This window comes from Salmo salar, chromosome 21 (genome assembly GCF_965601325.2).
Source record: "Salmo salar chromosome 21, fSalSal1, whole genome shotgun sequence".
Lineage (NCBI taxonomy): Eukaryota > Metazoa > Chordata > Actinopteri > Salmoniformes > Salmonidae > Salmo > Salmo salar.
In genome coordinates, this window is record NC_138311.1 from 16,085,146 (window position 1) to 16,100,896 (window position 15,751).

Consider the following 15,751-nt stretch of genomic DNA (forward strand, 5'->3'; position numbering starts at 1 on the left):
AAAGATTTAAGCAGATTTCTCCATTTGCTTAGGCATATCACATTAATAGAGGACTGCAGCTCTGCTTAATATGCGCTTAGCCTGGGATTTCTTCTGCAACCAGGCTGCCAAGTTGTGCAGGGTGTACATCAGGTCTGTGCCAGTCCTGAGGATGCCGCAATCGAACCAGTACTCAATTAATTCATCCCGGTAGCTCTGTGGCATCTTGCTCAAGAGCCGGTCGATGTTGGATCCACATCTGAGCTCATAGCCGTTCTGCCCCTCAAGGGTCCTGAGCATGCCTACCAGAGTGGATAGACAGTACTGACCGTACTTGTCCTGCAGAGCTTGTAAGGCAGCAGTGTAAGGTCTCATGTTGTGCATGTAGGCCTTAGCGAGCTGGACTGCACTCTGTAGTTTCAGGTGGGCCATGAGCACTTGATACTTATATATGATGAGGCAATCAGCAGGCTCCGGGTAGAGTGCCATCTGTCCCGGGGCAGGATAATGTGCATCTGGACTGGGATAGGGCACGGCTAAACCTGGATGGAAGCCTGGTGTTGCTGGAACTGGATAAGGCATGCTTTGTCCCGCAGGTAATTAGGGTTCACCTGGAACAGGGTATGGTGTAAATCCTGGTGCAGGATGTGTCGATGGTGCTGACGGAGATGGCAGCATCGCGACTAGCTCTTAGAAAACTTTGCAGTATTTTTTTTTTTTTATGTACTATTTTTTTTACATTATTAGCTCAGGAAATGTTTTGTGTCATTACATACAGCCGGGAAGAACTATTGGATATTAGAGTGCCGGTAAATCACCAGGACTACCAGCATTATGACCAGGAATACGACTTCCCTGGAGCAGATCCTTTGTTCACTCTCCCCAGAGCAATTGAACTTATTCAGGAGGCCGACCCAAAACATCACTGGTGGAGGAGAGGCACTCGAGGCGGCCTGCTGGTTCGAATTCGGAGGCGCGCACACCACCCACCGCTTCCGAGTATATTACTCGCTAATGTTCATTCTTTGGATAAGAAAGCTGATGACCTTAGAGCAAGGATTTCTTTCCAGAGAGACATCGAGGCCTTTAACATACTTTGTTTCACGGAAACATGGCTCTCTAGGGATACTCTGTCGGAGTCAGTAAAGCCAGCAGGAATCTCAGTACATCGCGCAGACAGGAATAAATATATCTCCGGGAAGCAGAAGGGCAGGGGTGGGGGGGGGGTTCATGATTAACAACTCATGGTATAATTCTAGGAACAAACAAGAACTCAAGTCATTTTGTGTACCCGACCTAGAATACCTCACAATTAAATGCCGACCATATTATCTGACAAGAGAATTCTCCTCCGTCATCGCCACGGCCGAAACCTCGACTGCCCTCAAAGAACTTCCCTGGACTTTATGCAAACCGGAAACCACATATCCCGAGGCTGCATTTATTGTAGCTGGGTATTTTAACAAAGCAAATCTGAGGACTAGGCTGCCAAAATTCTATCAAGACATTGACTGTCCTACTCGCGCTACTAAGACTCTCGACCATTGTTATTCAAACTTCCGGGATGCTTACAAGGCCCTCCCTCGCCCTCCTTTCGGCAAACCTGACCACGACTCCATCTTGCTCCTCCCGTCCTAGAGGCAGAAACTCAAACAGGAAGTGCCTGTGCTTTGTACTTTTCAACGCTGGTCTGACCAATCGGAATCCACGCTTCAGGATTGTTTTGATCACGTGGACTGGGATATGTTCCGGGTAGCGTGCAAAATTAATCTAGACGTATACACGGATACGGTGACTGAGTTCATAAGGAAGTGTATAGGAGATGTAGTACCTACTGTGACTATTATAACCTACCCTAACCAGAAACCGTGGATAGATGGTAGCATTCGCGCAAAACTGAAAGCGTGAACCACCGCATTTAACAATGGCAAGGTGACTGGTAATATGGCAGAATATAAACAGTGTAGTTATTCACTCCGCAAGGCAATCAAACAAGCTAAACGTCAGTATAGAGATAAGGTGAGTCGCAATTCAACGGCTTAGACACAAGACGTATGTGGCAGGGACTACAGACAATCACAGACTACAAAAGGAAAACCAGTCACATTGCCGAGACTGACGTCTTGCTTCTGGACAGGCTAAATACATTCTTTGCACGCTTTGAGGATAACACAGTGCCACCGACGCGGCCCGCTACCAAGGACTGTGGGCTCTCCTTCTCCATGGCTAACGTGAGTAAAACTTTTAAACGTGTTAACCCTCGCAAGGCTGCCGGTCCAGACCAGGTGGCTGGTGTGGTTACGGGCATATTCAGTCTCTCCCTATCCCAGTCTGCTGTCCCCACATGTTTCAGGATGGCCACCAATGTTCCTGTACCCAAGAAGGCAAAGGTAAATGAACGTAATGACTATCGCCCCGTAGCACTCACCTCTGTCATCGTAAAGTGTTTTGAGAAACTAGTCAAGGATCATATCATCTCTACCTTATCTGCCACCCTAGACACACTTCAATTTGCTTACTACCCCAATAAATCCACAGATGATGCAATCGCCATCACTTTGCACACTGCCCTCTTCCACCTGGACAAGAGGAATACCTAAGTAAGAATACAGTTTATCGACTATAGCTCAGCATTCAACACCATAGTACCCTCCAAGCTCCACTCAAAAACATTATTTTGGTATTTTTTTTATTAATCCTAGAGATGTGGACTCGAGTCACGTGACTTGGTCCCGAGTCGCTAATTTTGCAACTTGAGACTTAACATGGCAAAAAGAAAAATACTTAAGTCGACTTCGACTTGTGTATCTATGACTCAGCACTCACATTTTACTTGAGCTGTAACACTGAAGAGACTCGAGAGACTTGGATTTACCCCTCCCAAAAGAGCAGCACCACCTTCCTCTCCTGTTAAATTCTGTTATTACACCGTAAACAATTCCGTTGCTCAAAGTAGAGAATCGCATATGGGAAATTACCATTCAATTATGTTCTTAGCGCCACAGTGCCGGCAGGTGCGGAAACGCAAGGGGGAAAATAGAGCACTCTCCTATACTTTCAATGCTTGTCACTTGAAAATATGCGCTCTGAGCAAGAGTTTATGTGAGTGTTTATTCTCAGTTCACCACAGACCTCTCAACGTGCATGTAGTGGGCGCGGAGAAAACACTTGATTCTAATTGGATATTTCACAATGTCAGTCAAACGGTAGCTGATTATCAACACTAGCTGTAAGTCATCATTTGGATGGCATTTGTATGAGTAATGATGATTCAAAAACTTGGGGACTTGACTTGAGACACTAAAGTTAGGACTTGGTCCCATCTCTGATCAGTCCATGGTTGAGGGAAGGGAAAACCTAGTTCATGTGACGGGCCATAGTCCGGTGCCCCGGGGCTCAGCATAATCGAATCTGCCAATTCCCATCTGTAAAACCATGATGGATGTGGCTAAGGGGAAAAAAATAAGCATTTCTATAAACTTTTACTGTCCTCCAAGCAGGCCCAGTCCTGGCCATTCTCCCTCCCTGGGCGAGACAAAAAAAATACCCCCCCTCTAGGGGCACCACCCGGCATCCCACCTGGGCGAGCCTGAAGGGCCGGCCAAGGCATGGGCACTGGACAAGCCGGCTGGGGAGTAGAAGCCCGACGAGCCGGCTGAGGTGTGGGAGCCTGGCGAGCCGGCTGAGGTGTGAAAGCCTGACAATCCGGCTGAGGCGTGAAAGCCTGACGCTGAGGCTGGGAAGCCCGACGAGCCAGCTGAGGCATGGAAGCCCGATGGGCCGGCTGAGGCATGACGTGGGATGGGCGCCCGATGAGTCTGCTGAGGTGTAGGAGCCCAACGAGCTCGCTGAGGCATGACGTGGTATGGAAGCCTGCCGACCCAACCGGGGAAAGGAAAACTCTCGAGCCAGCTAAGGCGTGAAAGCCTGACGAGCCAGCTGAGGCACCCCCGATTCCATCGGCGGCGGCACCCGGACCCGACGTCACTAACAAAACAAAAAACAAAAACCTCCCTGATGCTTCGTATAGGGGTGTCAGCATTCTGTAAGGATCACCGCTGAAGACGAGAAGCAGGTACAGGGACTGAACATTTAATAACCACGGACAGGAACAGAATACGGACAAAAACGTGAAGGAGTCCAGGTGAGTCCAATGAGCGCTGATGCGCGTAATGATGGTGACAAGTGTGCGTAATGAAAGGCAACCTGGCTCCCTCGAGCGCCAAAGAGGGAGAGCGGGAGCAGGTGTAACAGAATAGTCCCAATAAGCAAAATGAGCTGCATTCAATCGGAATGTGCCCAATCCCTCATTCAATCGGAATTAGCCCAACCCCTCTGAATCAGAGTGGTGCGTGGGTCTGCCTTAATCGACGTCATTGACAAGTGACACTTAATTGATGTGGCAAGTGACACTTTTGGGACTGAATCAAACAGTGGATAGATTTTGGTAGAATTTTTCCTTTAAGCTTTGGCCATTACTTTACCTATATTTCTGTAAGGATAACATCCTTATTGGACACTATTTTTAATCAACAAACTGTTATAACTGTAATTTTGAGTATTCTATTTATTTGGGCACACTTATCTATTAATCACATCCATTCAGTAAAAACAGCTCTCAATTGTCATTTCCACTTTACTTTACTGACTTTACTGTTCCTGTTGGGAAATGTTGTTGCAGTATCATGTACACGTTTAAAGTGGTGTTTAAATACAGTAGACAATACAAAATGAATAACAGTTACAGTAGATAGATACAGTATACATTGATGAAAGAAGACCAGCCTGCTGGCCTTACTGGGTGGATAGAAACATTAACCTGAGCTGTTTAGGAGGGATATCACATCTGGCACAAATTATTGTCTAGTTCTGTTTTTCCTGCCGGGGGGTGCCCTATACCTGCACCCAAAGGGGAGTTGTTCAAAGTCCAGGTACAGGGGGTGGCTTAGGTCTAAAAGGATTTTGTGAGCCTGATGAGGGCCCTGACCTTAAAGATCTCATCCAAGCCTGCCTGTTTGACTCCAAGTAGTTTGTTTGCTGTGGTGATAATCCTTCTTAGCATCTTTTTCTGTCTGACAGTGGCATTGCCAAACCAACAAACAATACAAAAAGTAAAAATTCTCTCATTGAAAGATTTCTAAAACAGAGTCAGTATAGTACAGTCAACATTAAAAGATCCCAGCTTTTTGAGAAAGTACAGTCTCTGCTGACCCTTTTTGTAGATCCGGTTTGTACATTTACTCCACTGAAGCTTATTGTCCAAGAGGACACCCAGATATCTCTATGTTCTGACCTCTGATAGATATTCAGTCAGTATAGTACAGTCAACATTAAAAGATCCCATTAAGTAAAAACAGCTCTTAATTGCCATTTCCACTCTAGTCAGTCAAGTTCGTAGAGTGTATGGGGCACGAGATAAAGCGCGTTGAAGTGCAGGCATGGAATCGATATTGCGCTCAACACTACAAAGTGTACCTTTTAATTGTTTTCTTGTGTTAATTGTGCAGTGGGACTGTCTGAGGAAGTGCTATGACGCGAAGGCAAAACAATAGTGTTAAGTATAAACCTACGTCCCGGAATACAAGCAAATTGGGATTACTTACGACTCGACTTTATCGCTTGAGAACCTTGCAAACCATGAGATGGAGGCGGATAGTGGGAGTTCAGAGATCGAATCTGACAAAAGTGAAGAGGAAGAACCTGCTTTGACAGGTGTGGGGAAGGCTTCTGAGCCTCACCCCAATGAGCAAGAAAATGCCCGAGATGACTCTGGCCCAGTGGGAGTGCATTTTGTGGAGAAAGTGGAGTCATGTCTTTTGGCCGACCCATTTGTGGCATCTGGCGGAGTGGAAAAGCAGTTGGCTGTTGTTAACACACTCAAAGTATCCAGAAGTGGATTTTTTGTATGTCTTCCCCCAAGAAGAAGCGGGCGCTCTGCCTCGCGCCCTCAGGACAAGAGCTGTATATTGCTTTGCTCTCAGGAGCAGAGTACCACTGAAAGGAATGAATTCCGGGGTGGCTTTGAGTGTGAAGATGGATCAACTGAAGTTGAGGATCCATGGAGTCTGTAATGCATGCAGTTTGGTGAGACGCAGACCTGGTGGCGAGCGTGAAACTGAGGAGACCACGTCTATCCTTTAGAGTTTTGATATTGAGTGCCTGATAAAGTCATGCTATGATATATGGAGTTATCCATTGAGAGCCTTTGTTCCAAATCCACTACGATGTTTCAGGTGCCAAGGCTATGGTCATGTAGCAGCAGTGTGTAGGATGAAGATGCTGAGGTGTGAGAAGTGTGCAGGAGGGCATCGGACAAAGGAGTGTGTAGGTTTGGAAGAAAAAGTAGTGTTTCAATTGTGGGAGGAGCCCATGTTGCTGGGGATCAGAAATGTCCTGTGTGAGTGAGACAGGTTGAGGTTGCCAGGGTTCGAGAAGGGCAGAAAGTGTCATATGCTGAGGCAGTGAGGAAAGTAGAGGATGATGGGCAAAGGGTGAGGGATCATGAGAGGATACCACTAAGTAGTAGACCAGGTCTGAATGACCCGAACAGTTTGTGTTTTATCAAGGTTGGTTTCTTGGCATTCATTGCTATGGTAATTAACTGTACTGCAAAGTGTGGAAAGGAAGTCGCAGAAGCTAAAAAGTAGCAGCAGCAGAAAAGTTATTGGAAGTGAAAGATTTTAAGGCAGAAGAGTTACAGGAGGTGTTGAAGGGAGGAGTCCTGTCCCCCCAGGCTGGTGGCCAGGAGTAGGAACGATTAGGGCAAAGTAGTGGGATAAGGGAGGTGTTTAGTAGTTTTGGTTTTATAGTTGCAGGGTTATGTGTGGTGCAATTTTTTTTCTTCTTCCCGTTCTTTTTCTTTTTTGTTTTGTCACAATGTGGAATGTACATTCCGAACTGAGAAAGGCAGCAATTCACCAAAAAACGTCTAGTCTGCCGGAAATTCACACGAAGAAGAATTTTGCCGGTATTTTTAATTGATTGGCTATACACCTGTTCTTGATTGTTTGAACTCTTGGAGCTTGCAAGTTCAGACTGGGGAATAATGTGTTTGAAGAGAAAGGTATGAATGCTGTCCATCTTTTGTAGACAAGTTTATAGCATGTTAAACTTTTATCTTTCGGTTTGTTTTTACCTGTCTTCTGAAAATATCCTAAACTTTTGATATCTTGGTCCTTTTGATTTTAAACCTCTGAAGTGCACTGAGCGACTTCAGTCTCCAATCCATTGACTGTGTTAAAACATCTGTCCTGGCCAATAAACAGTTCCATGGATTTTATGTTGCAGGCCTTTTGGTTGTTGTTTTGCCAAATAGGGCCTACCTGTGAGTTCCTTGAAAAACATTGCATTATGTTCTGAATTCCTGTGCATTAGCGCCATCAATATGAAGAGTTAAGGCTTTACACAGGATGGTTGATGTGCATTGATGACGACCATCCATGAAAAAATGATAAAAGACATGGTACACCTGACCTTGTATTAAATATACTTTTTATTTCTTGAAATAGGCAAGATAATTAGCTAAATCAATTGTACTCTATACATTGTGTCTGTAATCACTTCAGCGCAGAAACATTCCAATTATTTGTAGTGGAGTGTAAAAAGCATGACACGTTGAAAATCCATCAAAACATAATAAAAAAAAATAGACCAACTAATTGTTTCTCTTTCCCCCTAGTTTGTGTGAATCAGGCCAAATTTCTGCAAAAGCTTACTAAGGACTTTACCACGTATTTACTTTCCATGCAATACCTAGGCTACTCATTTCAGGAAATGTAAAAATAAACATTCATTAGTTGGAATATTGTGATTATACGTTTACTGTCTGCTACTCTGTTATATGTGTCCTTGTTTGGAAATGGACTAATGTGACACACTCGTTCTATAATTATAATACAGTAATCATGGAACCTAAATCCTTCCACTGCTTGAACATTTTAGTGCTTTGGACATGCAAGTATACTGTCTTGTCTTCATTCATTTATATTGAAGAGAGAGCAAGGGCATTTGTTATCCCATACTGTAAATACTACAGTACACCATTGATAATGGATGCTAAATGCATGCATGAGACAAAATAATTGCATTGCTGAATATTCAAGCAGCTTTTAGTGCAAAATACATTTCCCCCACGAAAAGATATGGTGGACCAAATCTTTAGAAAAAAGGTCAACCAATTGGACGTTCTTCAAAAGTAAATGCTTCAGTTTCATTTTATTGCTCCCATAGATTCAGGACAAACATATGGTACCACTAACATTTCAATTGCACCCCATCCTTTAATGTATTCCTTAATAAATAAAAATACATTTACATATTTGTACATGTCTTTCCTATAAGATTTTATTCATGTGCATTTACTATGAGAGCAGAATACATTGGAAAACAATGTGATTGAGTTGATGTTGAGAATGAGCAGAGTGAGGCTACATAAAGCTACTGATTTGATTTTTGGATTTAGTTATAGGCACAATACACCATCTATATTTCCTGGGCCTATTGATAAGCTAACATTATATCGCTCCATGTGCTACATAACATGTAATACTATGTATGCATAATCATTTAGTAAAATAAGCTGCAATCTAAAACAAAGTCTGAAGTATATGGACAATGCCTTTCTCATACAGCTACTTGTGGTTCAAATAAGCAGTGCAAATAAAAGAAACATACTACGGTGAAAATAAATGTACTGTCTTGTAAACCTACCAAAATCACACTTGCCTGTCAGAGGTCTGAATCAACGCTACCATGCAACGTAAACAATCTGTCATGCAAATCATTTCAGGAGGAAAACTACAAGATACTTCACATATTGCAACGCAATTAAGAGAGAATGAAACCCTGAGTCACACTTCAGAGAAGACAGGCAAAATGAAAATAAGAGATCTTGCTCTATGGCCTTGGAGGTCCTGGGTCTGAGACTGGCCTATGAAGTCCTGTGTTGGGAGATGAGTCTGATAGTGGAGAGGAGTCCTCAATAGGAAGAAAGAGAGATTTGGAATGCTGATGCCCTGCAGGTTTGTTCTGTGTGTGTCTTTGTACAAGCAGTACTGTAAGGCTGTCCTCTATTGGTGAATCATCCATGTAAGCCAAGCCTGACAGCGAGTCTTTGGATTCCTGATGACTCCTCTCCAAGTTGAGTTCAGGACTCTGATAATGTAAAAGAAATAACAGCAAACACACACACACACACACACACACACACATTTCAACGTAAGTGTGTGCTTTGACCATTAGAAAGTGCCTCAGAACCCTTGGAGCTGGTCATCACTTTTCAAAAATGATATCCATTCCGTGTTTAAAAAGTCTTAGTCCTTGATTTCCATTGTCTGTCTGTTCTGTGGAAATCAACAGTTCAGTACGTACTTGTGATGATGAATGGCTGAAGCAATGGGTGCTGGTCAAAGCAGCAATTGGCTGGACCCTAACAGCTGGCCTTTGATAGTCTGGACTAGCGGTCACAGTGCTGTAGGCAGGAGGTCCCAGTGTGGACTGCCTCTGCAGGAGCTGCAGGATGGTCTGAATATCTGATGTCATCTGGGACTCCAGCCTGCAAACACAGAATGCAGAAAATGAACGGCTACTCTTGGTTATAGGGACTGGAGGCTAATGGAAGACAAGTTCAACACCAATCAATAACCATACTGTCTCTAGGCTATCGTTGTTTTGTTTTTATTGTACAGTTGTTGTATGTGTCACATTCTAGCACTAGGGGGCGCTTGTGATCTATGTTGACATTACAGGATCATCATGGTTGTCAATTAAATCAAAAGGCTTGGGAACATGTTCTATCGGCTCTCTATGTCTAATAGTCCTACCGATTCTCTCTCTGGGAGTCATAATGAATCAGTAAGGGTGGGGTAACAATGTCTGGCTAACTCACATTACCGGTAGTCATAATGGATGCATATCCTCCTGCTGCTATATATAGAGCATTATCTGTGGTAATGCTGATGAATCATTGTAATTGCCCTTAGCAGCCATCCGACAATCAGAAATAGTGCCATTATGCACATGCTTGGTAAAATGCCTTCATCATTTCTTCAGCAGGCCGTCACTCTTGACACATACGGGAAGACGGATTCTCTGCCATTCAAATAACAGACAACCTTGTTTCGTTTAGTGTAATATAATGGCTGTGTTGAGGAGACCAGCAATTAGAAATTATTTTAGCGCTGCTCCCCCCCCTTTGAACGATGGTCATTAGGCTACCGCTGAAATAGAGCCTAAATGGTGGAGACATGTTGCTAAAACCACACAAAAGGTAGCTGCTAATGGTTGGGTAAAACCCAGGGTCAGAAAGAGTGCACTGGATAATGTGAGTCTTTTGGAGACAGAAAAATGGGCCACCCGGATGCAGGAGCCCTCCAATGCGTTGTCTCCTATTCTGTGATAATTTCTGCTAAAAATACGGTACCACCTGCTGTTTGACTGTCTACTCTTGGCAGCCTGCTGGCTGCAGGTGTGTTATCTCTCCACTCAACCTGTTTGTCTGCCTCAGGAAATGAAGGGGGTTCAAATGTACTGTATTAATGCACATGGAACAAGTAGTCCATTTACATGTAATGTTGACATGGATGGAAATGAAGCTAGCTCGCTAGCCCGAGGCTAGTACTTTTCAGACCAGGCTAGTAGAAAATGTGCCAAACTAGCCCGAGATCCAGATGAAATGTTGTCTTTTCCATTATCGCATAGCAGATTTCAGACCAGGCTACTTTTCAGACCAGGCTAGTAGAAAATGCAGTCTACTAGTGCCCAAAATACTTCTAGGAAAATTATACTCAAACTATATTTTGGTATTTGTTTCATTAATCCACTGTTGATACAGTCCCAATATGTTTTGCATGTCAACAATCAAGATTTCAAGATATAGAACTTTCAAAATACAGAAAGTGTCACAGTATGAGGCATTTTACAAATACTATGATAGTTTTTGTGTGGTATTTTCCTTTAAGTTCCATCACTGGATGTTATCAAATGTTGTCTCCCTTCTGGCTCTCACATCTTATTATTGGTCTTTATAGCTGGAGTGAAGCTAGATGTTCATGAATGTTTGACATTACATTGTAGATGTCAGAGACGGCCAAAGGAGTGCAGTACAGTAGGCCAACCTGTTCAAGTGCTCTTCGAGCTGATCTAAGCGTTGCTCCACCTCTCCGTATGTGATTTCACTGGCATCGCCGTCCTCGCCCCTCAGGTCCTGCAATTGTGCTGACTCATCCAGGTAGTCTCGGGGCTTCTTGCAGACCCATTTGTCATTGCACAGATCTGGCAAGGGAGGGAAATACACATCCTTTATAAGCTCACATGTGGGTCAGAGCACAGGTGCCTGGTAATCACTAAACCATCCAACCATTGAAAATAGAACAACACTATTCTATTCATCTTTGGGTGAAAAGCTTCTGTATGTTGTTCCTTGTGTTTGTAATTTATTAGCCTAGCTAGTGTTTCAGGAGACAATGGTTCTATGTCGTGGTGGGACATTCGGGCTAACTCTGGTGTTATCTCTGCTAAACACACTGCTAATACGTGCTGTATACACTGATTAATGCTGGTGTGGGTAAAAGCAGCCTTTTTTTATGATTTGAAACAACTGACAGGCTGATAATGAACTTTAATCACGTTTATCTGTTGTAGCAGGAGCCTTTGGGATGCCCAGACTGAAATACACACTCCTCTTTCTGTGGTCTCTATTGTAAACATCAGGCCATTCATAGAACAATGTGAGCCTATTGGAATAGTCATCATCGCGAATTCTACGTGTGACTTAGTCAGCGACACACTGTTGTGTGTGTTGTAAAGACGCGTGAGTAACATTGATTTTCTCCATCAGAGCATGGAAATCAATTGCTGTTCTCCTATAGACACTCATCTACAGTCACCCCAGGTAACGCTGTAGGCCTATTTCTTATAAGGTATTGAACTTCTGGGATGAGAACTAACTAGGACGTACCGTGCACATTTGGAGGGCGAACATCTGTGCGAAAGCAGTGCAGCAGCTTTCCCTAAAGTCTCTTAAAAAAGGCTGCCTGTGACTTAAGCTGGTGAAAGAAACTGTTCCACTGAGACTCGTTTTGGTACACATTTCAGCTCCATGCACATGGCTCTACTCAGGGATTTACAGTGGGGTGGGGTTTGATTGATAGGCCTATATTGTCTTTGTGTCTTCGCTCTTAGCCTCCTACACAGGTGCATTTACTGTCTCACTGTTTCTGGATACTTCGTCTTGCACCCACCCACTGACATGGTGGGGTGTTTTTGGCTGTACAGTATGTGGTACTTTTCGTCACCATGTAGCTGAGGCAATGACCAAATCAGAGGCCTATCTTAACAGTATGACTGTGACAAGACAATGATGGGGGGGGATAAGTGGATGATGTTCTATGATCCTCTTAAAAGGGATGTTTTACAGCGGTGGTCATCTCCCAACTGATATGAAGTCATCCCTCTTAGAACTCAGGGGCCCAATCAATGACCTTAACAGCACGTGGCCCAGGGACCGTACAGGCCGTACCGTACAGCTCCTTTGAAATCCACTAATGAACTGTAGATCATTCTAGAAAGTAGTATGAGTAGAAAGATCTGACGATTAATGTGGGGACATTTAGTTCCTGTGCTCCAACAATAGACTTGGGTGTTAATGTGTGAGCACAGAAAGGGTTACGATTGTATTGCTGCTCACCAATGTTATCGTCATAAGAGGGAGTTCTCTCCATGATGTCTCCAGGGGGATTGGAGTCGAGCCCCAGTGCAAGGTCTTCCACCGAGGGACACCCCTGGATGGCCGACCCCTTGGACATCTGCTCCTCCTTCCCTGATTGTTTCAGGTCAACTGAAGTTCTCTTTAGGCACAAGTAGGACTCCCTCTCCCTCCCGGAGTCATTTTCTGTTTCCTTGTTGCTTCCCCCTGTGGAATTGTAATCAAGACGAGGCAGTGGAACACACCGTGCTCTAGTATTACAGAGAGAAAGCACTGAACTCCTCTGGGACTGAGAGAGCTGCTCAGTGAAAAATGACAAGAGGAAGTGCTCGTGCAAAGTGTGGACACAGAACTCGCCTTTAGTTGGATGTGGTGTGAAGGAGATCCTTCTTGTGATCTTTGTGCTCTTAACGTCTTCCTCTGGATCTGAGTCACTAGCGTGAGAATACGCGGCCTGCAACGATGGAAACGTCAGAACATACAATCACTGAAACTAGGCCCACCTCGCTAATGTAATATCATGCAATAAATATTACATAATTTGCTACAGCAACATCTAATTAAAGCCACAATGTAGCATCTCTGTTTAATAGCGGTGGCCGTGAGCATAGTCAATGAATACTAAGTAATGTCAGTGTAGTCACATACCCTCAACATACACATTAACATAACGTCATAACGCATAATTGTCATCGTCATGCAATGACCTTTCCGAACATATAGTTAAGAAATACTTATGAATACAGGGAGTGAGCTTTTAAAATATTATTACAGATTATATAACGTTTTGTTTATCACAATCTCATATGGTAATTATAATATTTTTTTGTTATAGTCGGGCCTATTTCATTGTCAAAATATGCTACAGAATACTGTATGTTTATTGACCATACAGTTTCGACAGAGGACCCAACAGGCTAGTGTTATGACCATGTGCACTGTCTGACGTACAAAAACATAAGCGCAACATGTAAAGTGTTGGTCCCATGTTTCATGAGCTGAAATAAATGATTTTCCATATGCACAAAAAGCTTATTTCTCTCAAAATGTGTGCACAAATTTGTTTACATCCCTGATAGTGAGCATTTCTCCTTTGCCAAGATAATCCACCCACCTAACAGATGTGGCATATCAGGAAGCTGATTAAACAGTATGATCATTACACAGGTGCCCCTTGTGCTGGGGACAATAAAAGGCCACTCTAAAATGTGCAGTTTTCTCACACAACACAATGGAACAGATGTCTCATGTTTTGAAGGAGTGTGCAATTGGCATGTTGACTGCAGGAATGTCCAGGAATGCACAGAGATACCGTGATGAGATCCTGAGGCCCTTTGTCGTGCCATTCATCCACCACCATCATCTCATGTTTCAGCATGATAATGCACGACCTGTACACAGTTCCTGGAAGCTGAAAATGTCCCAGTTCTTCCATGGCCTGCATACACACCAGACCTGTCACCCATTGAGCATGTTTGGGATGCTCTGAATCGACAGCGTGTTCCAGTTCCCGCCAATATCCAGAAACTTCGCACAGCCATTGAAGAGGAGTGGAACAACATTCCACAGGCCACAATCAACAGCCTGATCAACTCTATGCGAGGGAGATGTGTCACGCTGCACGAGGCAAATGGTGGGCACACCAGGTACTGACTGGTTTTCTGATCCACGCTCCTACCTTCTTTTAAGGTATCTGTGACCAACAGATGCATATCTGTGTTCTCAGTCATTTGAAATCCATAAATTAGGGCCTAAATCATTAGTTTCAATTGACTGATTTCCTTATATAAACCGTTACTCAGTAAAATCGTTGAAATTGTTGCATGTTGCGTTTATGTTTTTTGTTCAGCGTCGATATACCTTGCCATTCTCGTCTCTGAGGTTGAATGTCAGCTCCAGATTTGTCAGGAAGAAATCGGCAAACTCAGGGTACATGTCAAGCACCTCTAAGAGATCATCTCTCTGTATGGTATGCAGGTCACAGTAACTCAGGGCTCTGACGTCCGCATTGGACTTTCCAGGTTTGGCATACAGATGGATCATTTCTCCAAAGATGTCATTCTTTCCTGGCGAGTAGAGAGAGAGAGAGAGAGAGAGAGAGCGAGAGAGAGAGAGAGAGAGAGAGAGATTGGAGATGAGGTTAGGTTCTTCTTAGAGAAAATTATCAGGAGAATACACCAGACATCAGGAGAGCTGGTTGGAGTCTCAGCGAATAAAGGATGGTCATATAATCTCAGAAGATTAGGAGAATTGCTCTGGTCTGTCTGTGTGTAGACTAATGGATTGGACTGATGTAGAGAAGGACGTCCTGTCTGGGTTTGCCTTTTGAGGATACGAATGCCTATCGAGTGCCTATTCTGTCTGTCTAACCGCCTGTTGTATATTTTTGTTAGTGTATCATCCACCCTTCACCAAATGTCATAATGTAAACACTTTTAAATGGACATGCATCCATAATTTCAAAGCTCCTTACATTGAATCACATCTCATTTAAAAGCCCATTTCATAGAGAATGTTAAAAACTGGATTATATGTAGTAACATCTGTAAGTCCGGTCCTGGAGTGTCTTAACAAAATTAAACCAAAAATATTTAGGCCTATTAGGGTGTGGTGCCTGGCCTTAAAGGGCATCTTAAGAGACCTTTCAGTGGTGTCAATTCTTAATAAATGTCAACCCCTGTGCAGCATTTTGTGTGAATGAGATGCAATAGGTTGGACTGCTGTGTGGCTTTAAGTGACTTATGAGGAGTGGTCTCCAGCCTTAGTGTTCCAACTCAGCAGGGACCAGACACCTCCAACATGGAAGCCTACACATAGCTCACACACCAGGGCTTTGTACCAGGGTTACAATAGAACAATAGTCTTCAATGGAATATTAGCATACAAACAATCGTCATTTTGGAGGGTTTTGGTTCTCAAAAGCATTCATTATACATACAAGTTGATTTCCCTATGGCTCATTGCAGTTTCACTTTCTTAAAAGTGTTCCCTGGGCAGATGTGCTCTAGTGGCAGAATTCATTTAATTGGCTTTTGGAACGTTGCTCTGATATATCAATGTATTGTTTCC

The 15,751-nt window shown here is 43.6% G+C and overlaps 1 protein-coding gene across 1 annotated transcript in view; it reads right to left on the reverse strand.

The window, feature by feature from the left end:
• Positions 1-7,453: 7,453 nt before the first annotated feature.
• Positions 7,454-15,751, reverse strand: part of LOC106581803 (voltage-gated inwardly rectifying potassium channel KCNH7) — a 53,730-nt gene continuing 45,432 nt past the window's right edge. Inside the window, exons 10-14 of the mRNA XM_045704631.2 lie at positions 14,543-14,748; positions 12,665-13,136; positions 11,094-11,250; positions 9,349-9,532; positions 7,454-9,132 (exon numbers count right to left, since the gene is read on the reverse strand). Of these exons, the coding sequence (XP_045560587.1) occupies positions 8,875-9,132; positions 9,349-9,532; positions 11,094-11,250; positions 12,665-13,136; positions 14,543-14,748 (1,277 nt within the window). The 3' untranslated portion in view covers positions 7,454-8,874. The remainder of the gene's footprint in view (positions 9,133-9,348; positions 9,533-11,093; positions 11,251-12,664; positions 13,137-14,542; positions 14,749-15,751) is intronic.